The 26,842-nt window shown below is 43.9% G+C and overlaps 1 protein-coding gene across 5 annotated transcripts in view; it reads left to right on the top strand.

The window, feature by feature from the left end:
• IRF2 (interferon regulatory factor 2) overlaps nucleotides 1-26,842 on the top strand; it is a 104,801-nt gene that overhangs the window by 75,016 nt on the left and 2,943 nt on the right. For all 5 annotated transcript variants that reach the window (XM_080928286.1, XM_080928288.1, XM_080928289.1 and 2 more), the window contains 3 exons: nucleotides 1,862-1,979; nucleotides 19,788-19,952; nucleotides 26,245-26,291. In XM_080928286.1, coding sequence (XP_080784412.1) covers nucleotides 1,862-1,979; nucleotides 19,788-19,952; nucleotides 26,245-26,291 — 330 coding nt within the window. The remainder of the gene's footprint in view (nucleotides 1-1,861; nucleotides 1,980-19,787; nucleotides 19,953-26,244; nucleotides 26,292-26,842) is intronic.

Genomic DNA, 26,842 nt, shown 5'->3' with positions numbered 1-26,842 from the left:
AGGGATAATGGAACATGGGACATAATTGGGGAAGGAAAAATGGAACAGGGGCCATAGAGAGCCATAAAGGAAAGATGGAATCAGAGTGAAGTGCGCATGCGCAGCAGCTGCGGGCGATTCAGGTTTTCCGGAGGGAGGCATAGTCCACGCTGTCCTGTGCCTGAGAAAGGCCGCTGGATTTTGGAAGAACAGTTTTGTTGGTTACCTTTGATGGTAGTGAGTGTAATTTAAGAATAACTGCCTTGTCGATATTCGTCTTTTATAAGCTTCTCAATCCGCGGTATGGCTTCCATTCCCATTCTGAGCTCCCACATGACTACAAAGACTCAGGGGTGGATTAAAGGGTTAAATTTGGCCTGTGAGAAACATAGGTGCCAGGCATGGTCACGTGGTCTGATTCCAGCATCCTCTTCTTAGCGAGTCCTCTGGGGGCTTCATTCTGCAGGTGGAGGTGAACTAGGACTATAGGCCTTCCTAAGGGTGTTCATGAGAAGGTGGGGTTAGCAAAGGCAGGCGTTTGTTAAGATATTTGACCATAAAGGAAGGAAAACTGGTAAGGTTCCTCCCCCTCTCCCTGAAAGAACAAGCCTTCTATTGGAACTTACTAAGGAGGGGAAAATACAAGATGCGAAGAGAGAAAGGAGTGGAATTTTTCCTCATTGGGCCTGCCCTGGGGCCTTCTGAGTATTTGACCTTTGGTATAATGGGTATACCCTACAGTGAGGGCTTCTTGTTTGTTTGTTTTGTTTTGTTTTCCTTAAGCTAAGCTGAACATCAAAATGATGCCCTAAAGACAGACTCATTAAGGGAGTTTGCCAGAGGATCATGAAGACCGTATGGAGTTGGATCTCCATTCCCCAGTGTGACCAACTGATAAGATTGCCCCCCTATGCCTTTGAATGCCCAATGCTCCTGAATTTGCCACTTTACTCACAGTGCTCCTCTGCTTGCAGCCATGTTTCCACTCTCCTCCTCAAGCTTCTTCTTCCATTTTGGATTCCCCGGGAGTTGTCCCACTATGTGGCTTTTGTCTGGCTTATTGCTATCTCTGAAACAAATGTAGTCTTACCGGAGGGAAGTACCTTCGTCAAAGTGCTGAGAATCAAGTGTACTGCGGGGCTGACTTTCCTTGATTGGTTGGGATTCTCAGGGAGTGGAGGGCTCAAGTACTCTTGAATGAAGAAGATGCAGAGTTAAAACAAGGGAAGGAATGACAGTGTTGTAGTCAGTGTCACTATGCAGCTTCTTGGGCTGGGTGGGAGTTTTAGGCACAAGAAGAGCACTAATGTGAAGCTGTGGAGCTGGGACTACCTGTCTGGTTATAGGCCAGTGAGAGGAGACTTCAGCTAAGGCTAAGGCTCATAGTATCATCGGACCACCAGTGCAGTGTGCTCAAGTGGCCGGACCCCAGCACAAAGTATGCCTGAGTGCTCACTGGTTTGTTATCTAGGCAGAGTTTATGTTAAGAAGTGTCTGCCAGTGCAGAGGCCTGCCTTCTGCAGGAATCCAGGAGCGGGTTCTTCTGAGCGCTCCCTCAGAGGAGGCTCCCGTGCAGAGACTCTTGTGTCAGAGCTGCAAGCTCCCATCCAACCACAGAACAGTCCTCTGTGTATCTGCAGCTGCAGGTATTTCCTGAGGGCAAGCCAGATGTACTGAGAACATTTCCTTGAAGGAAAATGAAAGAATCCGAAGAGCTAGCTTCTTTAATGTCAGGCTGATTCAAAGAGACAGGGGATGCATTTGGGGCATGGCATGAATGAATAACCCCAGGATTCAACCAATTAGACAGGGGGAGAATTGAAGCTAAGAAAGGGGAGAGGAAGGAAGTGTTCTCAATTCTTTTTTCTTTTCTTCTTCCTAGCAAGAACCAGTTGAGTCATCTTTGGGGCTTAGTAATGGAGTAAGTGGCTTTTCTCCTGAGTATGCGGTCCTGACTTCAGCTATAAAAAATGAAGTGGATAGTACGGTGAACATCATAGGTAAACTGTTTTGACATCTTCTTTTTATACTCACGAGCAGCCTCTGAGGTCTAAACTTTGTAAAAACAGTAATCTCAAAATAACACAGTCAGTAAGAGGAGGTCTTGGAATGTGTCCAAATCCCAGTTTTAGTCCCTAGGTTTTAGGACCTTAGTGAGAAGAAGGTTTGTAGAGGAGTCAAAACCGAGAAAAGAAGGCCAGGCATTCTAGCTTCCTCTTTGGTGGCTAATGGTTAGTAGTTTTTAATCAATCACTGTCAGCTAAAATGTCATTTGTTAACTTTGGAACCAAGGAGAAGAAAGGCCATCCATGTGGGTCCCCTCAGCATTGGCCTTGTGCACATCTGCCCAGAGTTGGCACTCGTCTTACAGGCCAGGAAACTGAGGCACGAAAACCTTCTGTCAAAGGAACTGACTGGCTAAATAGATTTGCAGAGATGTTTCCACCTCCAAGATGCAGGTCTGGAGTAAATAGGGAACAAGCTGAGCTCTATTCCTACCTTTGTGGGGACCCAGTAAACGGGCAAAGCCACAGATAAGCATAGCACCCCCATTTGTAGTCTGTGATACAAAGGAAGAATCTAGAAACTGGAATTGCGTGGTAGGGCGGGTGTCCTCGGAAGAGTGACCGTCCCCTATAGTGCCCGTGTGAGGAGCAGCAGGTGACTTGTGGAGGCAGACATGATGCTGACAGAAACCCTGTAGAAAAACATCTGAAGGAACAGAAAGCAGCCAGTGGTGCATAATGTCAGAAGTACGGTGACTACTCATGGGGTCCCCGCAGAGGCAGAGGTTTCAGATGGCTATTCCTGGTTGTCAGCTTGACCACATCTGGAATGAACTAAACCCAAGCAGCTGGGTACACCCATGAGGGATTTCTTTTCCTTAATGAAATCATTTAAATTGAGAGGACCCACTTTAAATCCAGACTGTTTGAGGTGGGACAATCCACCTTTAACTGGGGACACACCTTCTGCTGGCAGCTTATATAGAGGACATCAAAGAAGGAAGATTTTTAGTTTTTGCCTGTTTACCCTCACCCTCACCGGCAAGTCCATTCCTTCACTGGCTTTAGAGCCACTTCCTCAAGATTCCGGCATCTACTGAATCCAGGTGAGACAGCCAGGCTTATGGGCTGAACAACTACTGGATTCTTAGACCTTTTATTAGTAGACAGACATTGTCAAACTAAATGCACCACAGCCTATCAGCCATTCTAAAATCCTCTTTATATGTGTGTATATACATGTATATGTCTGTATGTATATACATTTATGTGTTCTGTTCCTCTAAAGAATGCCGACTAATAAAGATTTTGGTACCAGAAGTGGTTCTAGAACAACAGAAGTATAATATGCATTTTAGAAATATGTGGAATAGGATTTCTAATATGCCAAAACCTACAAATATTGAAGCTTCTCCTTGAAGTTAAAAAAAAATATTAAAAGCCCATTGTGTGAACCCTTTTATAAACGGAAAGAGATGAGTGCATTGGCTGTCCTGGTTCACCAACTGTGAAAGGCAACGGGTTTGGTGACCCTGTATAGAAAATATTTGACAATTTATGGAAAAATAAGGAGCTTGATGATTGTGAAGAACAACAATGATCTCAGTGATAAAACTGACCTGCTCCAAGTGCACATGAATAGCCTAAAGGTTTCTTAGTGTGTCCTGGAAGAGAATCTTCTCTCTGGCAGCCACAGAGCCCAAGTTAAAGAAAATCAAACCAAAGCCCTCATTGTAAGGTTGACTGAATAACAATGAAAATTCAAGTCCCAGCCTTGGAGGATGTTGGCAGTTAGAGTACAGACATTAACTGGTAAAGAATGGGTCCTGGAGCTTGGAATGGAGCTATGTGAAAGGACCCTATTGAAGTTGAGAACTTTGAACCCTCAGGCTCTCAAAGGTTTATCTTACCTGAGGTCTTAATCTCTCTGCCCTCAGAAGATAGACTCACACCACCCCCTCTGAAATATTGCCCTTTTCACTTTTGACCTTTGTTGTCTGCTAAACCAGCGGTAACTTTCTGTGAAAGAGATGCCAGCCAAGACAATACTGGTGTCCCTGAGGGACCACCATTACTTGCCTCTAGACCTATAATCACACTTAAGGTTAAGCAGGTTCCTAGAAGAGAGGTAGAACGTGTAAACACAAGGAAGTGCACCCCATACACTACTAAAGAGTTTAACAAATTTGCTAATTCAATTATGCAGAACTCTAGGAAGTATGTGTGGGGGTTTGAGGGTGTGGATAATGTGGAAGAAACATAAAACTGAGTTTATTGATATGGTCCCACTGAATGGAGGCTCTAGATTTAATATGGACGTTTGCTCAGTTAAAGGGGATGTGAACATTTTGTTTGAATGGTTGGTAAAGCATTTGTCAAAAGATGGCCTACTGAAAAGAAGCTGGAGACGTCTGATATCCTTTGGTTTACTGTTGATGAAGGGCTTTTAAGACTCAGGGAAATTGCAGTGCTAGAGTGGATATGCAATCCTTCACATGAATAGGCCCAGAAAGATGTGCCCTTCACTAATCTTATGTAAGACAGTTAAATTGGTGAAGGGCCCCCGGCACATTTGAAGAGCTTTCTTTCCTTTTTCCTTGTGTCAGACCTTAGGGTTGGAGACATTACTGCTGAATTGGATGAATTAAATGCAATAAGTAGGTTTAATTGGGACCCAAAGGGGCCAGGTGGCAGCATTGAATTGCCAAAGGTGAGGTGATCATAGTTATCATAATGGCCAACATAGACAAAGCAATGTTCATAATAGCCTGACCAGTAATGGGCTAGGCACATAAAGTACATTTTATAATGGCATGACTTGTATGGACTTTGGGTATTGGCTAATCAATATGGTGTTTCCAGGCATGAACTAGAAAAAAAGAAGAAAAAAAACCCCACTGTATTTCTAGTTACTATGTGTTAGTGGAAACACTCTCAAACAAATGAAGGACCATGGTAAAAGTCAATCGCTGCCTATATCAGACTTAAACTAGTTTGCAGATCCTTTGAGTGAAGAAATGGCCAGGTACCCCTAAGGAAGGACCTTAATAAAACACCTGGCCTTTTACCAGGTTAACTGTATCCTGGGGAAAAGGAAACAATCAGAATTTCTGGGTCTGTTGGACACAGATTCTAATTGACACTAATTCTAGAAGATCCCCAAAACATTGTGGCCCTCAAGTTAAAGAAGGGGCTTATATGAAAGTCAGGTGAAACAGTAGACCCTGTAGTTCATTTCCTAGATTCAGAATGTGTAATTGGGATAGATTCATTTAGACTTTGGTGTTACCCTACATTGACTTGTGGAGTGAGGAAGATTATGGTTGGAAAGGCTAAATGGAAGCCATTGGAGTTGTCTTCACCAGGGAAAAGAGTGAATTGAAGACAGTTTCACATTCCAGGGAGAAACTGAAGAAATGAGTGCCACCCTGAAGGACTTGAAATATGCAGAAATGGTGGTTCCCACCACATCTCCATTTAACTTTCCCATCTGGCCAGTACAGAAGACATGTGGCTCATGAAGAATGACTATTGAAAACATAATCAAGTAGTGGGTCACCGTTTGCAGCATCAGTACTCGATGTGGTGTCCTTACTTGAGCAGATTAACACATCTTCTTGTACATGGTATGCAGCTGTTGATCTAGCAAATACTTTTTTCTTGGTATCTATCCATAAAGACCACCAGAATCTTTCAGTTGGCAAGGCCAGCAATATACCTTTACAGTTTTACTCAAGGGCATATGAACTCTCCATCCCTGTGTCATTTGATCAAAGAGATCTGGATAATATGTCTCTTCCAAAAAATATCACATTGGTGCACTGTATTGATGATGTTATGCTGATCAGTCCAAATAAGCGAGAGGGAGCGACTACTTTGGACTTTGTTGTAACACATTCTCATCAAAGGATAAGAAATCCAACCAACAATTCAAAAAGTCCAGTGGTGTGTGTCATGTAAAGATATTCCTTCTTAGGTGAAGAGTAAGTTATTGCACTTGGGCCCTGCTACCAACCCGAAAGAAGTGCTGAGTGTTGTGACATTGAGTGGACCTGTTTGGATTCTGAAGACAGCCTATTCCTCATGTGGGTGTGTTACTTCAGCCTGTATTCCAAGTGACTCAGAAAGCTGCTAACTTTGAATGAGGCCTGGAACAGGACAGGGCTCTTCAGTAGGTCCAGATTGCTATGCAGGCTGCTCTACCCCTTGGGCCATATGATCCAGCACGATTAATGGCACTTGAGGTGTCAATGCTGTTTGGAGCCTTTGGCAGGTCCCTCAAGGTGAATCACAGAAGAAACCTTTGGGATTTTGGAGCAAGGCTCTACCATCACCTACAGACAACTCTTCTCCCTCTGACAGACAGGTCTTAGCCTGCTGTTGGCCTTGGTGGAAACGGAATGCTTGACAGTTGGTCACAAAGTTACCATGCAGGTTGAGTTTCCCATCATGAGCTGGTGTTCTCTGACCCATCAAGTCACAATAGGCCGTGCACAGCAGAAATCCATTATCAAATGGAAGTGGTATATATGTGACAGGGCCTAGGGAGTCCTGAAGGCGGGGAAAAAATTACATTAAGAAACCTATAGTTTTTACTCCTGTTACGATGCTGTCTGCTCCCAAGCATACAGTACAGCCTCTGGGGTATGTTCTATGATCAGTTGGATGAAGAAAAGAAGACTAGGGTCTGATTCTACGCACTATGTAGACATTGCCCAGAAATGGACAGGTACAGCATGACAACCACTTTTCTGAGACAACGCTGAATGACATCAGTGAAGTGACATCTTCACAGTGGGCAGAACTGCAGGCAATGTACATTGTCAGACAGTTTGTTTGAAGGAAGAAATGTCCAGATGTGAACTGCCACTGATCCATGAGCTGAAGCCAATGGATTTGCTGGGTGCCCAGGGACTTGGAAAAAGTACAGTTGTGAAATTTGTAAGAAAGACATCTGGGGAAGAAGTGTGTGAAGAGATCTCTCCAAATTGGGAAGGATGTGAAGATACTTGTGCCACATGTAAGCGATCTTCAAAAGGTGACGCCAGCAGAGAAAGATTTCAGTAATCAAGCACATCAGCCTCTTTCCCCAGCCATCCCTGCCATTGCCCATGGGAACATGAGCAAAGTGGCCCTGGTGGCAGAGATGGAGGGTATGCATGGGCACGACAAGGGCTTCTACTCACCAAGGCTGACCTGACTACAACTGTTGCTGAGTGCCAGATCTGCCAACATCAGAAACAGCACAGAGTCTCAGACATGGCACCATCCTGTGGAGTGAGCAGCTCTGACCAGGTTAACTACACTGGACCATTTCCTCTGTGGAAAAGGCAATGCTTTGTCCTTACTAGAGCAGCTGCTTCTTGTGGTTATGGATTTGCTTTTTCTTCATGTAATGCTTCTGTCAAAACTACCATCCATGGGTTTACAGAATACCTTACCTCTCCACCGTCATGGAAGCAGCCGGCCTGATAGAAAGATGGAATGGCCTTTTGAAAACACGGTTATAGCACTAACCAGGTGGCAGAAGCCTGAAGACCTCTGGGTTGCCCAGAAGTGCTATAGTCTTTGAATTAATGTGTTGCGGTAAATATTAAAAGCAGGGTAACATTTATCCCGTGCTAGTGCCGGCATCATTAGAGCCACATGGCACCAAGGCGTAACTTTATCTCAGCGGCTCCACGCTGTCCCCACGTCCCCTCAGACGCCAGCTTCCTTTTGACCCAGGCGGTCTGCTCCACCTGCCCTGGCTGCTTCTGACCCAGTTGGTCCACCAGCGTCCCAGCATGCTGCTTTTACTCACTTTGTTACCGCCCTTGGCACATTCACTTCCCAATTCCGAGGCAGGCTTTGTGTGTCCCGCCAGTACACTCTCTTTTGAGCTCAATTAAGTCACCACATCAAAGAACACGCAAGAATACTCATAACAACCTGTATTTATGTGTAAAGAAGAATATCCACACCCGCCGCCATGTTGGCTCCACAGCTCCTTCCCCTTCCTACCTCCTTACCAGAACTTTGTCCCCGCCCCACTCTCTACCGCCCAATCATGTATCGTCTTGACCTAAGTAGTGCCAGCCCTCATCTGCATATAGACATCAACCTATATTAACGTCTAAGCTATAGTACAATTTTTCCATAGCCAGGATTCAGCAGAGGATGGAAAAGGTAGTTCAACTCACTATCACCTCTAGTGACCCATAAGGAAATTTTTTATTTTCTGTGCCCATGGCCTTAAACTCTGCTGGCCTAGAAATTTGGTTTGCAGATGGGAGAGAGCTCCTGCCAGGAGCCACAACAAACATTCCACTGAGCCAGACACCTAGACTCCCTTCTGCCTACTTAGGGCTTCTGATGCCCTTAAGCCAAGGCTGAGAAGGGAATAACATTATTACGAGGGGTGATTGATCCAGATTACTATTCGGAAATTGGATTGCTTCTCCACAATGGATGTAAGAAGGATTATGTCTCCAGTGCAGTAGATCCTTTAGGGCATCTCTTGGTGCTACCACATCCTCTTATTAAAGTCAATAGGAAACTACAACAGCTTAATCCAGGCAGGATGACAAAGGGCACAGACCCTCCAGGAATGAAAGTATGGGTCACTCCTCCAGGGAAAGAGTCAAGACCTGATGTGGCTCTTGCCAGAGGTGGAGGAAACATAGAATGGGTAGGAGAGGAAGGTGGTTATTAGCACTAAAGCCATGTGACCAGTTGCAGAAATGAGGATTTTAATTAATATGAATATTTCCATCATAATTTTGTTAAGGATGCATTTGTACAAATATTTGAGTTTTCTTTCCTTGATTTCTTTATCATGTAATTTAACAACATATAAGAGAATATCAGTAGTCATCATATTTAAGTTTTGAGATAATAAAATGTCCATTAAGGCACATTGTCACCTGTTGTAAAATACCTTAATAAATTTTAGTATGTAAATACTCACTTCCTAATATTACTTAACATTTTATTTCTAAAACAAAATATTATTTTGCTTTAGATAATACATACATTTAACTTTAATCAAAAATAATTTTATTTTCATTATTAAAATATTTTTAAACTTAAATATATTTTGATCATACTTATTCCCTCCCCAAGTCTTTTCAGATCCTGTGTTTTCAGTTATATAAGGAATAACTATATCATAATTATGTCCTGGTTAGATATATAATACATTTGAGATTATATGTATGATAGTCATATCATGGTAGCTTTAATTATGACCTGGTTATTGTTTTCTTCTGGTAATTAAGGATGACATAAAAAGGCACCGACCAGGGTGAACTTTGGATGATTATTCTTGGTTTTCAGCTTGACTATATCTACAATGAACCAACACCAAGTGTCAGGGTACAGTGTGAGGGCTTTTCTTTTCTTAATTAAATAATTTGAAGAGGGAAAATTCATTTTTCATCTGAATCTCTGATATGGAATGGCACACATAATCCAGCTCTTTTGAGATGGGCAAGTTTCATCTTTAATCTGGGCCACACCTTCTGTTGCCAGCCTATAGGAAGGCTACGGAAGAAGGAAGATTCTTTGCATTGTGCCTGCTTGCCATCACTCTTAAGTGTGTGCGCGTGCGAGTGTGCATGTGCACACACACACACAAATAAATATATAAATAGACAAATAAAAATAAATGTTTTTTTTTTTACGTTGAAGCATGATATGAGCAATAAAATGCCCCGGAGCCAGCACTGTGCCCTCAGGCAAGCGGGTGGGTAGGGAAATGCATCCCAGTCCTATCCTGCTGAGAAGCCATGATGAATAGACTCTGGGTACACCTTGAACTTGCCTTGAATCTGCACACAAAATTGAGAGTTGAGGCTGTGTGGCCAAACGATACATATTGGCTCATAAAACCTTGCTTTGCTTCCATCTGGCCTTCTGATATTACTAAGAACTTGAAAGAATCAACAAAGATAAACCAAACCTCTTGAACAGGTTGCTTTCTGTCAAACTCTTAGCTTCAACACCGACTGACAGGAGACCACAGCCAGAGACGGTCAGTATTCACCCCTCCCTCCTCTTTCCTGCCTCCTGCCCCCATTCTTTTCGGTCTAATTTATTATGGGGAAACAGTTAGCTTTCTTAGTAGGCAGGCCTGGAGAATTTACATATGACTCTTGGAGCCCTTAAGAAAACATCCCCCCAAACTCCAGGCTCAATTTCTTAAGACTTAGCTCATTTTGAATGTATTGAATGGTTCTAAAGTTTCCCTTCATTTATTAGGTGAAATAAGCTCCAAACGATCTGCCAAACCAAAGCGAGGGCTGTATCATGGGTTTCCATGATTGATTGGAACGCTACTTACCTGTTTTTAATTGACAAGTGATAATTATGAATTTACAAAGGACTCAGTATGATGCTGTGTCTGATGTGCACACTGTAGGGACAATTAATTCATCATACTAATAAAAGTGTCTGCCACCTCATCAACATTTTCTGTTGGGACATTAGGAGTTTTGGGGGCTTTTCTGTTTTGTTTAAAACAACAAATCAAATTTCCAGCCATTCGGACGCACACAGTTCAGCATCACCACGGCTGGCAGCATGCGGGGCTGAAGACCTCAAACCGTCACTCCTCAATGTTAACCATGCTCTCGCACTGTAGCTTCCCTTTCCCTTCCCTCCTAGATCACCTTCATTCTCTCTGTTTCCAGTGAGAACGACTTTATTTTGACTCATGCTGAGGCCAAGCAGTTCCGTTTTCCTGTGCCTGCCTTAGTTCACTAAGTAACATGTCCTCCAGCTCCACCTTCTTTCTCTTTCTTTTCTTCCTTCCTTCCTTCCTTCCTTCCTTCCTGCCTTCCTTCCTTCCTTCCTTCCTTTCTTTCTTTCTTTCTTTCTTTCTTGTCATTTTGGCGGGGTCTTTGGCGTGTAGGATTTCTGACCGTTCTTTGCCCTTTTGCATGGCTGGTGCTGCCTGGAGCTGGTGTGAAGTCAAGTCCTCTCTTCCAGGGCAAAGACTCCAGACAGGGTTCCAGAGACCGTTACCTGCTACATTAACACTTCTCTTCCTGGTCTTAATAGTGACCAGGAAGTTAATAGTTACTAGACTTAATAGTACATCAGAAATAAATAGCTGCAAAATTATTCTGGAGACTTCTTTCTGTTCAGCAGGTTGCCCTTACAAATTGAGTCATTGAAAAAAAAAAAAAAAAAAAAAAGAACCATTGTGTAGTTCAATGGAGGCCAATCAGTGCCGTGTTCATCGAGTTATTCTAGACTTTAACCTCTTCAGATTTTAAACTTCAGACGTAAACACTTTTGCCTATAGCGTCCCACGCATGTCTTATTAGCCACCTTGGTCTCGGAGACTTGTGGATACAATGGAGAAACAGATCTGGATCCATGGCTACAGTGGCTTCTGAGAGACTATCTCGACCTCGAAACTCTATTTATTTATGAATGACCCCATTTCTCACTGTCCACTGACTTGCTTCCCAACCTGGGTTGCATTTCTGTTTCCTATCTGGGCTCCAACAGCAAAGCTCCACAGAGTTTACTGTTTGCACCCTATGCTGACAAGCATGAGAACTGGAGGCTGGAATGGGTTACTTCATTTTGGAGCCTTTCACGTCCTGTCTGGAGGCTCTTTAGCCAGGAGCTGGACTGAAAATCACTGAGTTCAGTGGAGCTTAGCCACTGGTACACTTTCATTCCAGTCAGAGTTGGCTGTTTTCATAAATCAAAACTATAGGGTACCATTGCCCTGACAAATGAACTCTTGTTTAGTGTCTACACACACACACACACACACACACACACACACACACACAACAATATGGTTCCCAGTAACTGTTGGGAAGCTCCCAACTTCCTGTGACTCCAATTCCAGGGGACTTGACACCCTTTTCTGGCCTTTGTGGATATCTGCATGTACACACCCCCACACACAGACAGGCTGACAAGCAGTCCAAACAGGAAGTCCAAACAGTGCAATGTCTCCTTGCTAAACTGTGTCTTCTAAAGTTTCTTTGCTTTGAATGGTTAAGTCACAGGGTTAGCCCCCAGAAAAGTCTTCCCATTTCTCTCTAAGGGAAGGGAGAGTTTTTCTTATTTTTAGCATTGAATTTTGGTTGGGTGTTTGGTGACTTCTGTGCATAAGACGTCAAATTTTTCTGACAGTGCCCTCCTGCCCGAGGTACCAGAGCTTCCACTGAGCTGTATGGAACGGATCTGCAGACCAAACTATGACACATGCAGGAGCCCTGCTCTGCCCCACTTGTGAGGTGGTGCTTTCCAGCCTCGTTGTGTTTCTAGATAGAAAGGAACCACACCCTTTGATAAGGCCAAGGTCACCAGAAACAAGGGGAATTATTCAACTCTGATGGGCATAAAGCAACCTACAGTGACGGGACATAGGACATTTAGGAAATGAGAGCATTTTTCTTCATTTTAGCTACTAAAAACACACCTTGGAGGACTGTAGTTTCTGGCATTTTCTTCCAATTTGATTAGCTTCATGTGAAGCAAAGATTGAGTTTTAGGAGCCTTCTCATCTTTCCCTATTCTTCTATTTTTGAGTTTCTAGGGAGTGAATCCAAGACCTTGTGTATGTTTGGTAAACACTCCAGTACTGAATTATACAACCTTAGCTTTGAGTAGTGTTTTGTTGTTATTGTTGTTGTTTTTGTTGTGGTGGTGGTTTTGTTTGTTTTAAGCTGAGTCTTAAAATCCAGGAACAAGTTAATCAACAGAAAACAAAGAAAAATACAATATCTTGTAGTTGGCAGCTTAGGCACCAAGATTTGGGTCACATAGGTGGGACAGTCACATCTGCTAATCAGGAGTCATAAGTGGTGGAGTGTGGCTGTTGTTTTCCCAGAGTTATGAGGTTTTTTTATGTGCTTAAGAAGACTGCCATTTTTCCATGAGGGTTTCTCTCCTCTCCTTGTTTCCATTCACCTCTACCTGTTGATAATTAACTATCAGGTACTCCACCCTCATCCTGTGCCATTTCTCTGCATTGTCCTGTTCCTGACACTGTTTATTGTCAGACTTTGCTTCCGACCTGGGCTCCGCTTCCATCCTCCCCTCTTCCTATTCATTCTCAGTCACACAGTCTTTTTTTTTTTTTTTTTTTTGAAACTGCCCTCAATACCATGTTACCATTGCCTCCAACACAAAACACACTGGAGTCTCCTTCATGTCTGGCATCACCTGTCCCTGCCTGTCATGTTGGCCTGTCATGACCAGATGTCATGCATTTGAGCTTGAACAGCCTGAGTAATCTAGCAGTGTGTGCAAGGGAAGGAAGTTGGTGGGAGACTTTAGGACCAAGCGCCACATCTGGGTTCTTCCTGATAGCCTAGCAGAAACCTTGCCTCCAGAAAACATGGGCCCTTTGAGATTCTGATTAACTCTGCAGAGTGTTACTGGGAGACCTGTGTGGTCTGCTTTGTGCTCTCCAGTTGATGATCCCCCTCTGTACCGGCTAAACTCTTGCTTCTTCTTACTCCTGTGTCAAGTCGTTGAGGTAGGAGTAGCCTAATGCTACTCCTTTGTGGAGGCCATCTTTGTTTAAAGCACCACACAGCATATATGTGAATCAGAGGCAGCTCATGCTTTATTATCTGTAAAATGGGAAGGTATTTACTCCTTAGAGCTGTGAAGATCAAATAAAACAGACAGTTGATCACTCTGTTTGGAGGGGATATAAGATGATTGTATTTCCAAAACCAAATTAACATGCATTTTAGTAGAAGTGTTCCCCCGTAGGCTGTGTCAGCAGGGCCCGTATTTGCAGTTTTAATCCTCAACCCATCTAAGAATACATTTCTTCCTATAGTGAGATGTTGATTGTTGGGTTTTTATATGCACAGCCAGTAAGTTTATTGCTTGGTTCTGTAGCTACCTGGTAACCCTGGCAATTTACCTCAGCCCAGCCTTTCAACTTTTTAAACTGTAAAATGATAGGACCAGCCTCCCTCAAGGGCCTCTCTGTTTCCAATAGTCCCTGCTTGAAAGCACTTTGTCTGAAGCCCAAGAGCAAAGCTGCTTTTTAAGGTGGGGCCTTGCACCAACTCAACAATTGTTAATAAAGCAAGAATGACCTTTTGAACAATCAAACCAGTCTGTCCATGGCTAACTGGCTCTGAATAATATTGTTGTGATTCTTAGCAACTAGACTCAGATAAAGTTTCATTCCTGGGGGGTGACCTTGCATAAGGGGCTGACCTGTGCTGGCCAAGCTTTGTGGATTCCTTGCTTGCTGATCCAGTTGAGAATTTCTGGCACTAAACAGGAAGCTGTTGAGAGGAAATTTCACTGTTGACCATGGGTCCAAGATTTATTAAGGTGAGATTTGAGAGGTTTTGTCTCGAAAAGGTTTAGTGAGTAAAAGTAGCTGAGCTTGAACTATCTGGGCTGCTTTTATTTAGGGAGTTTATACCACAAAAGACTTGAAATTTGAAGTCAAGGCAAAGCTGTTCTTGAATCTTGGTTCTGTCATGTACTAGCTGGATAGCTGTTGCTTGAATATATATACATATGCACACACACACACACACACACACACACACACGCACACACACACATTCTGTCTAAAATGGGGGTCATAATTGCGGTGTGCTTTCCTTACAGAGTTGGGAGGCTTTTCAGAGGGTGTGCTTGGAAAGGTGGATTTTATTGCTGTTTTTCAGTCTGGTTACTCATTATCTAGTGCCTAGAGGTGTACCATCTAAAGAAGCAGATGACCAACAGTACCAGCACACACCCTTAGAGCTCAGACATGAGGGTTCCCCTGTTTCTGTGGAGGCCCTGCAAGGGCCCTCACCAGTGAGTGGTTAAAGAACCTTACCTTCTTCCCAAAATAGCACAGACCTATGAGGGAAGTTTGGCTTTAGAGATGATAATTGTGTAGACTGAGTATCAAGCTCTTAGCCCCAGAAAGCAGACTTAGCTGTCTGTTGTAGAAGCTAGTGTTCAGGATCCACTAATAATTTAAACAGGGCTATATGTCTGCATTTTCTCTCAAGTCATGTACATTAAATGAAATAGAGGACAAAATTAATTCCTTTATGTGTATAATTCAACATTTTACTACTGAGATATATGCCTATCCCCATGATTCTCTAAGTTTAGACAAATGTATTTGGTTGTGTAACTAGTACCAAGCAACAAGACAGAATGTCTTTATCAACCAAGAATGTTTTTTTACCCCTAACTTATCATAGCAATATAACCTCTTGTGTCTTTTTCACTTTGGAAATTTTAAATGAGCCCACTCACTGCAAGTCTTGACATTTTCTAGAAAGCATTTATTGGAATGCCCCATATTTACAAACTATTATGAACTAACTCCTCAAAGCCTCCTTGCAGCCGCTGAGCCTGGATCCCTTCACTAATTAGCTGTCCAGGAGAAGTTTGCTGAGCTCTTTCCAGGTACGAGCCGTGAGCACGGGCCACGATGGAGTTCAGGAAGTGCTGAGGGCATTTCTCAGCTCGTGGGAGATACCGTACGTACAAATGAAAGGTCAAGTAAAGACGTGGAGTTAACTAGAAACTGAGGCAGAAAAGTCAAGGTGTGTTGCAAGCTCGCACAGTTTGGGCCGAGCTCCATCTACAGGGTATGAGAGATGCTTAGGAGAAGGCTAAAGGAATCGGTGGGTCAGGCTTGGTAAGGGCTCTAGAAAACAGGGCCATCTGAGCAGAGCCTGTAGCTCACTCAGCTTCATCTCCTCCAGTCCTACCTTACTGAAGCCTTTGGTTTTCTAGCTGGAAAAATATACTTGACTTCCTCAGCTTGATGTCTCTTTGACTTCATCCCTTTGACTTCATCCCTTGCTTTTCCCCTTTGTCTTCTCCATCTTCTGTTTCCTCCTTAGGTGGTTATTTGCTGGCATGCTGCCCTCTAGACTTCTTACAGTCCTGATCCTTGTTTCATTGCATCTTCTCTGTCCCAGCCAGAACCAGACAGCAGCGTCTGTGCGGGGCAGGCGCGCCGCCTGTCTGGGTAGCTTGAATAACCGAGCTGAGTATGTGAGGAGGAGAACAGAGAAGGAGCACTCCTGGACAGAACAGAAGGACAGCTGCAGTGGACACCTGAGCTGTGTGTGTGTTTCTAGTCCTAGCCAGCTTCCTGTCGCTGGCCGGGATGACAGCATAAGGAGGAAGGAGCTTTGGAGCGCTGCAATGAAACAGGCTTTGATTTAAATAAAATTATTGTAGGACCCTGATTCCATTGTCCTGGATGCTTCATGCATCTACTGCATATGGGTGCAGGCACACATACACACCACATCTACATGCACACACATGTGCACACAATATACATGCACTCTATATACAGAAATACATGCATGAAAGCCTACCTAGACACGCATACACACATCCATGTAAACATATACACACAAACACATACATGCATATATACACATACATACAAGAAAGACATGCATATACACATACACACACAAATACACATACACATACACACACATATATACAAAATACACACACACATGCCTCTGCTTGGTTTTTCTCATCACCTACCTACTTTGTAGGACTATCAGTAGAATAAGACTTGGTCTTACTGCCATTTTCTCTGTTCCCCCTTCATTCCCTTTGCTTGAGAGATGGGCAGAGGAAGCCCTGAGTTCAGTGTCTGCACTCAGAATCTAGTGAATTGCACAACTAATGCCCCTCCCCACAACACGATTTTCCAATGTATAAAATATGACTCTGGGTCTCTGTCCCCAGGTATGGTTTCTCGTTTTTTTGATTATTTCACTGCCAGGAAAATGCAAACAGTATCCAGTTTCCCTTCCATTCTGTGTGCCGTGGCCTTCAGTGCTCACATCATTGCCGTGGTCCCTTTTCCATCCTCCCTTTATTAAAGATCCTATGAATCCTCACCGTCCCTGACGCTTCCTGTGAGTAGAAACCAGACAGTAATATTCTCACTCTTTTTTCTAAAGCAATTAGAACAGAAAGTTACTTAAAATGAAGTCTGCCTGGAACTGGAGGACCTCAGTTCAGCTCTCTGTATCCATGCTGGGAGGCTCGAAAGATGTCTTCTTTTGACCTCTTTGGAAACTCTCTCTCTCTCTCTCTCTCTCTCTCTCTGTCTCTCTCTCCCTCTCTCTCTCTCTTTCTCTCAAGTGCTGCGATTAAAGATATAAATGTTTTTAAAATGCTGGGGGTGAAGAGATGGCTCAGCGGTTAAGAGGGTGTTGTACTGTTGCAGAGAACATGAGTTTGGTTCCCAGTGCCTATGTTGTACAGCTCACAATTGCCTGTAACTCACTCTTCAAGGGAGGATGAAGCCTCTAGCTACTGAGGGTACTTACACGCCCATGCACACATACACTTAGTAATCAAATCTTTGAAAGTATTCTAAAATTTACAAATAGTATGTCAGCCAGAGGGATGAGTTGAGTGTCTGGAACCAGAACAGTTGCAGTGGATAATGTTCAGGGAGACTGGTGTGTGGCCTTTTTTGGCAAAAACAGCATTTCGCAGTTGGAAAAGAATGGGAAATGGTGAGGAACAGAGCACTGTGCAGAACCACTGTGAGCCCATGGAGAAGTCTTTCTGCCTCTCTGACTTAGTTCCTTTGTCGGTATCGGGATACCAATGCTCCGTTCTAATGATAGAAATGTTAAAACAACCTCCAAGCGCATAAGTGTAATGTTGACTGTGGCTGCCTCATGCTTTTAGGACCTTTGGAAATGTGTTAACACCCTGCTTACTTCTCTTTTACTAATTGCAGCCAATTTTCAGGAACAATTTATTCAATCTGCAGCCAACAACAGTGTACGCTTGCTCAGCTTTGTTTAAAACTTAGGACATAGATGTGGTGGATTTTCACTATTTACCTAGAAGAATGGTCAAAATAAAAATGCTAGCAACACCAAATGCTGGCAAGGATGCACACAAATTAGATCACCCTGACACTGCTGTTGGGAATGTGAAACATGCAGCCACCCTGGGAAACAGTTTGGCTCGTTCTTGAATATCTAAACAAGGAATTTTCGTATGAGCCAGCAATTGCAGTCTCTGATGTTTATCCCAGAGAAATGGAAACATGTTTGTGGAAAACTTGAACACAAATGTTCACAGGAATCTCGTCTGTACTAGGCAAAGACTGGTATCCACCCAAGCATCTTTCAATGGGCGGCTAGTTAAACAGATGGAATATGTCCTCCAACGGTCTACAGTAGTTAAGCCGCAGAATGTGTTCGCCAGCAATACAGAGCCAGCAATGGCTACACACAGCTTGGTGGCTCTCTCGGGAATTATGTTAAGTGAAAAAAGCCAAGCTGAGTGGATCGATGCATGGATCTATTCATATGACATCGTTGGAATTGTGGACGTTACAGAAAAATGGATCAGATTAGTGACTGTCAGGGACAAGGGACAGGGGGTGGCTGGGAGGGGACTGCAGAGGGGTAGTCAAGGCTACAGAGCGACAAAGGCACCTGCGGTGAAGTCGGTTTTACAGCAGCGGTGGTCGGTACATGAAACTTTGTATATGATATAATTGCAAGGAGGTACTTATACTCACCTCACACCAAGGAACCCAGGCAGAAATGAGGCTATCTGAACAAGATGGCGGATTGTAAGTTACAATGAAGGTATTGGATTCCAAAGCTGTTGCCTGGAGAAACCTGGATAAAGGATCCAGACAGGATCTTATTCTTCAATTATATATACATAAATACCCTCTTCTGAGTCCATCTAGTGTTTTATGTGTTGTGTTTTGTGTGTGTGTGTGTGTGTGTGTGTGTGTGTTTAGGGATGACCACTTGGTACTGGATAACAAGTTAGGTGAAAAAAATTGTCCCCCCCCCTCGCTCCCCCACCAGTAGTCATTAATTATCTAGAGGTGGAGACAACATAAAATTTCCACCATCTGCAGTGTTGGGTCAGCTGCCTTTGTCCTGTTCAGGACTTTTTTATATAACCATATTGTTGAGATTACATAGGTGCAACCTTCCTGTCTTTTATAAAGGAACCCATCTCACGGTAGTCGCATGGTCCTCTGGCCTTACAGTCTTGCTGCCCTCTCCTCGGTGACGGTCCCGGGCCTTGGTGTAGGGCTGTGTTGCAGATGGATCAGTTGAGTCTGGGTATTCCACCGTCGTTTTTCTTCACCAAAATAAAGACTTGAATTAAAAAAAAAAAAAAAGAGGCAGGTTCAGACTGAGCTTAATTAGAGTATCTCATCAGTGTTTGAACAGTCAATGTTATTAACCATTTGTTAGAATCCGGGAACTGCTTCAGTGCTCTGATAGTTTGGACAGTCGACTACATTCAGATCAGGAGAAAGTATAAGCAGAGCGTCCTTCCCCTTCCAATTCGGTCAGAAATGGCTCAGTGAGTGGATTGTTGTGTCTTTGCCTTCCTGGGAAGGTTTGACCGTGTCTGCCTGGAGCACAGAATTCTGAAAACAAGCATAGCACCTTCCTGCAGAACAAGGACAGAGGAAGGAGTAGGTCATGTGCAGGACAGTAGTTTATCTGGCCTGAGATTTGGTCAAGATGCAGCCTGAGGTCTTGGCTATGACCAGGTTGAGTTTGAGACTCAGGACATTTTCCCCACGTTGTACCATCAAAGAGCATGCTGGGGACACACCTGGGCCAACCCATTGCAGGCTACTTCTCTGTGATTGTTAACTCAGAACACGTTTGGTTTTCAGCTTCCTGGCAGGTGGCACAGGGAGGCCTGAAATCTGAACCCAAGTTGGCAACCTCCCTGAACTGAGGATGGTTTTCTGTTTGGGGAGTGTGTTGTAATCGTGATGTCAAGAGGCTCTGAGGGATGATGGTCTCCTGTCCTTTGAAGTTGTAGGACAGTCCCATCTGGACAGCAACATTGAAGATCAAGAGATCGTCACTAACCCGCCAGACATCTGCCAGGTTGTAGAAGTGACCACTGAGAGTGACGACCAGCCAGTCAGCATGAGTGAGCTCTACCCACTACAGATTTCTCCTGTGTCTTCCTATGCAGGTAAGGGGGTGGGAGGGTGACTTGGACACTGGATGGGGACCAGACCACAAGACCATCACCCCATTTTGCCACATTACAGGAGATCTCTGTTCTGCACTAGAATCGCTGCTATTCTTACTCATGTTCTCGACAATGTCTTGGACAGTTCTGTTAAAAGACGTACTCACGGTATCCCTTTACTTGATTTGCCCATGATATGGTTCATCCAGGACTACAAATGACATTTCCTAGGATAAATGTTTCATTGTCGTCATAAACATACAACAAATGATATACTGAGAGGTGGCCAAGACCAAAAATGCACGGGCTCATGTGAGTTCAGATCCACCCCACTGACCCATTCGCCCAATTTAACAGAATTTGGCAGGTAGAGTGGTTTGATGGAATTTTGATTTTATTTAGGATGATAGGACTTCATAAATCATCTTTTCTAGTGTGTTCCCATTTGTGGAAGTAAAAATTTTTTTTCAAGGTCACTGGGCCAACAAAGTGTCCTGGCCAGGACTTGAACTCGGTCTTCAACTTTGAGGTTATCGCTAGATTCAATTTATTTTTTCTGGCTTTTCTTATCACTACCACATATTTTCTTTCCTTTCTCTTTTGCCCCTTCTTTCACTTCCTATATAGTGCTGCTTCTAGTTGAACTGAGCTCTTTTCTACTTCTCCTGGATCCTGCATATAAGTCCCAGGACTGGAGACTGACTGAGAAAATGGTGGTTCCTTTGATCACGGCATCCTGTTTGTTACCTTACACTTTCTGACCATCAAAATTTGAGACTTTGGAACTCGATCACAGTTAGGAAATCTGGCCTCCTACAGCTATGAAAAACAAAAAGGAAAGGCCAGAGACTGGGAAAGGCCAGTCAGCTCCAGGAAAAGGGTCACCTCCTCCCCAAGCTTATTTGCACTCCCTGGAGCCCACAGGATGATGGGACAGACTCGTGTGGCAGAGTTCATCCCAACCTCAGGTGTTTGAAAACAACCACGAGATAAATTAGCCTCACATTTTTTAACTGCCAGGTTTATTCTTTGTTTTCTGAATTGTGGCAAAATGCATGTAACACAGGTTTTCCATTGTTAGCAACTTGTTATTCATTCATTCATTCATTCATTCATTCATTCATTCATCAGATATAGTTTGAACTCGTATGTGTCCATTTCTTTTGGGGCTTTGCCAGGGCCCAGTTACTCTCCTTGTTGTATGTTTACAGTGCTCTGGGGGTTGTGCTGAATGCTTGTAAGAACTGGCACTAATTGACTTGCTTAATTATCAAAGGGATAAATGTCATTGTCTCCTCTCAAAAATGAGGACTCCAAGGCTAATGTGAGCCTAGAATTGAAACACTAGTGACATAGCGGTGCAGTGCAGAGAGGGTAGACCAAAGCATTTCTGCTAAGGCTAAATCCATGGCTTCCTTCTAAGTCACGAAGCTGCTGTGGTGGTTAAGCAGGGGCTGGGCTTAAGGGTCGGAGCCTTAGTGTAGCAGGGTTTGACTGTTATCAGGTTTCCTTGGTGATTTTTGGAAAGCCCTTCTTCTTCCTGTCCTGTAAGCAGCGACATTCTGGCATTCTGCCTTAGCAGAGGCACTCTGAGAACAGCTGATGTGAGGAGAGAGAAATGAAAATGTCATCCCGAGGTCTGGGACATTTGCATAGATTTCCAAAGAAGGTTTTTAGCTCCAGGGTGGGAGGCAGCATGAATTTCTGTGGGAGCCCAGCTTTCCAGCCTTCTTTCTATTTGGTTCATCTATTTTTTTCATTGCCAGAATTCTCCAGAATCTTGTAGAGGACTTTTTTTTTTTTTTTTTTTGATGGATTCAAAAATTTTTTCTGGTTGGTTCTTGGTTCTTCTCTATACTTGGAGACATGACAGGAAAGTTCTCCACTAGTCCAAGGGTTCCCGTCAGAAAGTTTGTAAGATTCTGTAGCTCTCTGTTCCCATCCTTTCATTGTGTGGCCGTCAGTAGCATCAGCTGGTTGTTGCTCACAAAGAGTCCTTTGTGTGGACTCTTCACCCAGTCGTCTACCTCCCTCCTCTACCCACCTGTTAAGGTAACAAGGGAACTGTTTTGGACTAGTTTTCCTCTAAGGATCACTGAAATGGAATCAGCGGACCTCTAGGAGTATCACAAAAACCACACTCAACTTTACACACTTGCCTTCTGATATAAGATCTAACTGTCAGGGTGAGAAGCTTTGGGTGGAAGGGAGGATTTGCATCAGATAGTTTAAGATAATAAAACTTGCTTTGACTTGTAAAAATTTCATAGTGGAGAAGTTTGTTTCAAAGCCCAGCCTGGAAAAAGACTGAGGCGCAGTTACTTTGTTTGTTTAGTTTGTTTATTTATTTACTTTTGCAGTGCTGAAGAGCAAACCCGAGGCATAGAGTGTGATGGGGGGAGTGCTCCACCACTAGTCTATATCCTTGACCCTCACCATATTTTGATGTGACCACATGACTCACTTTTCCTAGGATTTAACTAGATTGTTGGTGGTTTAGTAAAGGAAAACCATGATGGTGATTCAGCAGACAGAGGGTGGAAGACAGGCTTGAATAGGAAGCATAATAAAAATTAATTGTCTATATAATCAAGAGAAAAGAGGCCGGGCGGGTAGCCAACCATACCATCCTTCCAGGAGCCGCGTGCAGGTCACGAATGAGGCAAAGATGCATTGCTGTGGAGACTAAGAAGACGATGGTTTGAGCCACTGAGCAGCCAGTTACGTCTTCTAAGTCAGCATAACTGGAAATTATTCAGAAAGAGATCAATGCTGATCCGATTGGGTGGGAATTGAGCCTTCCAGAAAACATATCAGATCTCACATAATACAGTAATGTGTTCCATAAACTATATCATCTCCCTCTCGAGGATGTTCTCAAGGTGGATTGGCAAAACATATTCCAAGGCAGATGTTAGAAACTAGGCTGAAGTGGCAGGATTCTGGAACCGTTGCTCTGGAAGAGCCCTTAGGCCATCTGATCCAAGTCCAAATTACTTCCTTCCCTTTGAGCTGCTTGTGGGAAAAACAGGCCAGAAAGGTTAAATCAATTGTTTGAGGATCTGCTACTAATGTGTAATTATTTTAGCATATTCTGACCACTCTTGCAAAGTACCTTCCATTATTCTCACCTCATTGTATTGGGAGTCAGTTTGCAAAGTATCCAAACTAATAAAAGAGGGAGTGATAAAATCCACATGGACATCTTGGCAGTCACATTGATCTGGAAGCCGCAGCTACAGCAAGCTCATTTGTCATGTAAAAAGCCATTCTGGAAATGGCCATGGTGGACGAAAATCAAGAGAACAGGAATGAGGACATGGGACCGACTGTTCAGTAATAGTTATTAAAAACCACCATTCATGTGAAATCAAGCTTCAGGATCGCCAGACGGCAGCACCTGTACCTCCTAGGCTAAAGGCCCCTCAAGGCCACTTTCTCCAGAAAGAATCGGAGTTAGAAACTGGTATCTTAGCATGCTTCACGTTGCCGTAACAAAACACAAGAGGCTAAAGACAGTGTGGCTCAGTTTCAAGTGATTTGGGCCAGAACCATGTGGTGGGGCAAAGCTGCTCAGACCATGTTGGATGGGAAAAGGAAGAAAGACAGGAAGGAGCTGGGACCCTGGTATCTTCTGCATCTCTTAAAGTTTCCAACCCATTCCAATGTTACTGTCATCTGGGGACCAGATCTTCAGCACTTTGGGTGACAGTTAAGATCCGAACCCTTATGCCCAATTACTGAAATGGAGAGGATCCATAACTATGGCAGAGACCGTTGATTTTAATTTAGAAATGATTTTCTCCAGTCACTGTCTGTGTCAGCCAGAAACACAAGGGCAGAATATGTGTGCCTTTCCTTAGCCACATCTTTGTTCCTCCTCTAGTTGAATCCTGGGTACTTAAAGGAAATTGAGGTTCTTATCCTCCTCCAGGTCTATTCAAAGTCTTACAAAGGGGTTTAGCCTGGCCTCTAACTTCCAAAACTTCCAACTACTGTGAATTGCACTTGTGGGATCCTAGAACCCTGATGTCAACAGCTTCTTTCTTCCAGTCTCCTGCCTTCCCAGCTGTGCCTGATATCTTTGTGTGATTGCTTTTTTTGGAGGGGAAAGGCCTGGGAGACTTTAGGACTTATGGAGAATCATTAGGAGGAGAGTGTGCCTGGTATGTCTGAAAGGAAGGGGAACTTAGGCTTCAGAGCACAAACAAAGCCAAGCACGAAAATAGGAAGGAGCTCCTGAGCGTTTGCCAGCAGGGAGGTAGCCTCTGCACTGTTTGCTACTCTGGGATCCAAAGGACAGTTTTGTTTTCTCCCCTCTGCTGACTCAGTCCACCACTTGGCAAGGTTCTCCACATCTCCGTTCCCATTTTCTTCCTTCCTCTTGGGAGTGGCTGTCCTGCCTCCTCTGGAGGCTGAGCTGATGTGGCTTTTGTGTTTGAAGAGAAGTTTCCTTTTCTGGTCTTTGTTTACTTCTGCCTGAAAACATTTCTTGTGCCTAGTGTCCATGTGTCCCCATAGCTCAGACCACTGTCAGCTAAGACCTAGGCTTGCTTGTGGGATTTGTGACCCCTACATGGGCAGAGCATTGTGAGGTGGAGGAGAAAAAAAAATGATGATTTTGGTCAGCCTGTGGCAATCTCCCAGGCCTGTCTCTGGAGAGCAGAGTCTGAGGGATATGCAACACATTCCTGAAGGAGACTTTTGGATCTCCAATGGTTGTCGAAATGCACCGAGGGGGAGGGGTGCGGTTCGGTCACTTGTTTTTTAATTTGCTATATGTGGAGAGCCTGGTCGCTGGGCTGTGCTCGGAATGATGGACAACATATTGTCAGATGATAGCAGCTGTCTTCTGATTTAGGATCTTGGTAAGGCATGAACAAAAACCTGTATACAAAGACTCCAGCACAGCCGAGCCATAGATCTTCACAAATGCCCAGCTCTTGTCAGTAAAATAAATGAACCAGACAAAATGACCTACAAAAGTCTGTGTATTTGAGATGTTCTACCTTCTGTGCCTTAATTTTAGCAGTGTTGTTAAGTACTGAAAATAAAAACTGTTCAGTATCATTTCTTTTTAATTTATAAAACTTAACCTACAGATAATGTGTCATTGCCAGTTACTGAATTTGACCCTGTCAAATCCAGCCCAACGGGCAAACTCAGTGTTAAATAGCAATCACATCACAGGCACTGAGTGTCGGCTCTGTGCTGGGCCTTTCCAAACACCCAAATGCTCTCCTTCTCATCATCTAATCCTCATTGGAAGGTGGCAGGGAACTGTAGCTCATGGTGGTAAAGAACTGTTCTCTGTGTCTTGGACCTGTCTCTGGCAGGTCCAATCGGTTTTATATTATTCTTTGCTCTATAACAGTATGACCACAAACATGATGGCTGAACACAGTACAAACTCACAGTCTCTGGGTTGGGAGTCCAGGTATGACTTAGCTGGGTCCTTAGCAGCAGAGCCTTGCTAACCTCTCATCAGGCTTTGGCTAGTGCTGCAACTCATCTGAGATTCAACTGCTGAGCCAGTGGCTCACCAGGCATTGGCTAGAATTGAATTCCTTGCAAGTAGGGAGGAACGGAGATTCCCAGTTTCTTGCTAACTTTTACCTGGAAGTAGCCCTTAGCCTTAATTGACCGTGTGGGTCTTCTGAACACTGCCAGCAAGCAAGGGAGTATCTATAAAAGATAGGTTGAACATGAACATGCTTATATAATGGTTACAGCGTTGATGTGTTCTGTTGCTAAAAGCAAGTCACAGTTCCTACCCACACTGAGGAGGACAGGTCCCCAAAACAGCTAGCACTCAGTAAAGGTCTCGGGGCATCTACAACATGGCCATCTGCTATAACTCTAGTGGAAGCTGGATCTGTATAAATCTAAGGGGGAGGTGCTAACAATAGGAGAGAGCAAGGAAAGAGTCAGGAAGGCTTCTTGGAAATTTTCACTGAGTCTGGACTTCCTGTGAGAAGAGACAGGAACTAGAAGAAAAGGTGGCATGTTGGCGTGGGCGGAGCTTCAGTGGGGAGGAGGTGCCTTAGGGATAGCACCCAACCCTGGGAGGCAGAGCCTGTGGCAGCAAAGCCCACTTGTGTTAGGGGACTGAGTGGAGAATTGAATCCACTCCAGTGTGTCCCACTTGGAAGTGTTTGACCTTACAACGTAGAGGGAGGGGTATGTGTAGTTTCTTATTTCTGAAGTGCCGGCATGGGTTTTTAAGATATTTCCTGTAGCCTTAAAATAGCTTGAGAAACAAGGCTCTTTGTCTGTTTTTCTTTCTATACAGAAAGTGAAACTACCGACAGTGTGCCCAGTGATGAGGAGAACGCGGAGGTAAGAGAGGAGACTGAGAATGCCCATCTCCTACAGTTTACCTTAGCTTTGTATTCTAAGACTGTAGTACTGAGCAAGGGAAGCAATGTGACCCTCAGAAAGAGAGACAAATAAAACAGGGTAGGAAGAGGAAATCGCAGTCAGGGCCAGGAAATGTTGATATTCTTTCGGCTGTAAACATCCCGATTTGCCAACAGGAATAGAATGGCCTGCCCAGCCCAAAGCAGTGAACAGAAGTAAGCATCAGAAAGAGCTGAGCAAAATGCTCTCCATATAGCTGGGTCCCTCCTCACTGGTCCCACAGAGTTGGTGTGTGTCCAGTCTCTACTCCCTGCCAACCTGCTTCAGGCTTCCCTCCTAGACCAGGCTCACACAATGGCAGGAAGTGGCTCTAAAGCTGATGGGGAGAGAAAGGGCGTTGGGGGAGAACCCATTTGTTTGAATAACTAATATTCCAAGTTTGGGACTTCTTAGAAGACAGTAGGCAACTATGCTGGCATATTTTATGTTCTGATTTCTTCAAGGAGCTTAATTCCTTTTCTATTTGGCCA

This window comes from Micromys minutus (assembly GCF_963924665.1).
Source record: "Micromys minutus genome assembly, chromosome: 14".
Lineage (NCBI taxonomy): Eukaryota > Metazoa > Chordata > Mammalia > Rodentia > Muridae > Micromys > Micromys minutus.
The sequence above is the reverse complement of the archived record's forward strand: the minus strand, read 5'-3'. Positions and strand labels throughout refer to the sequence as shown.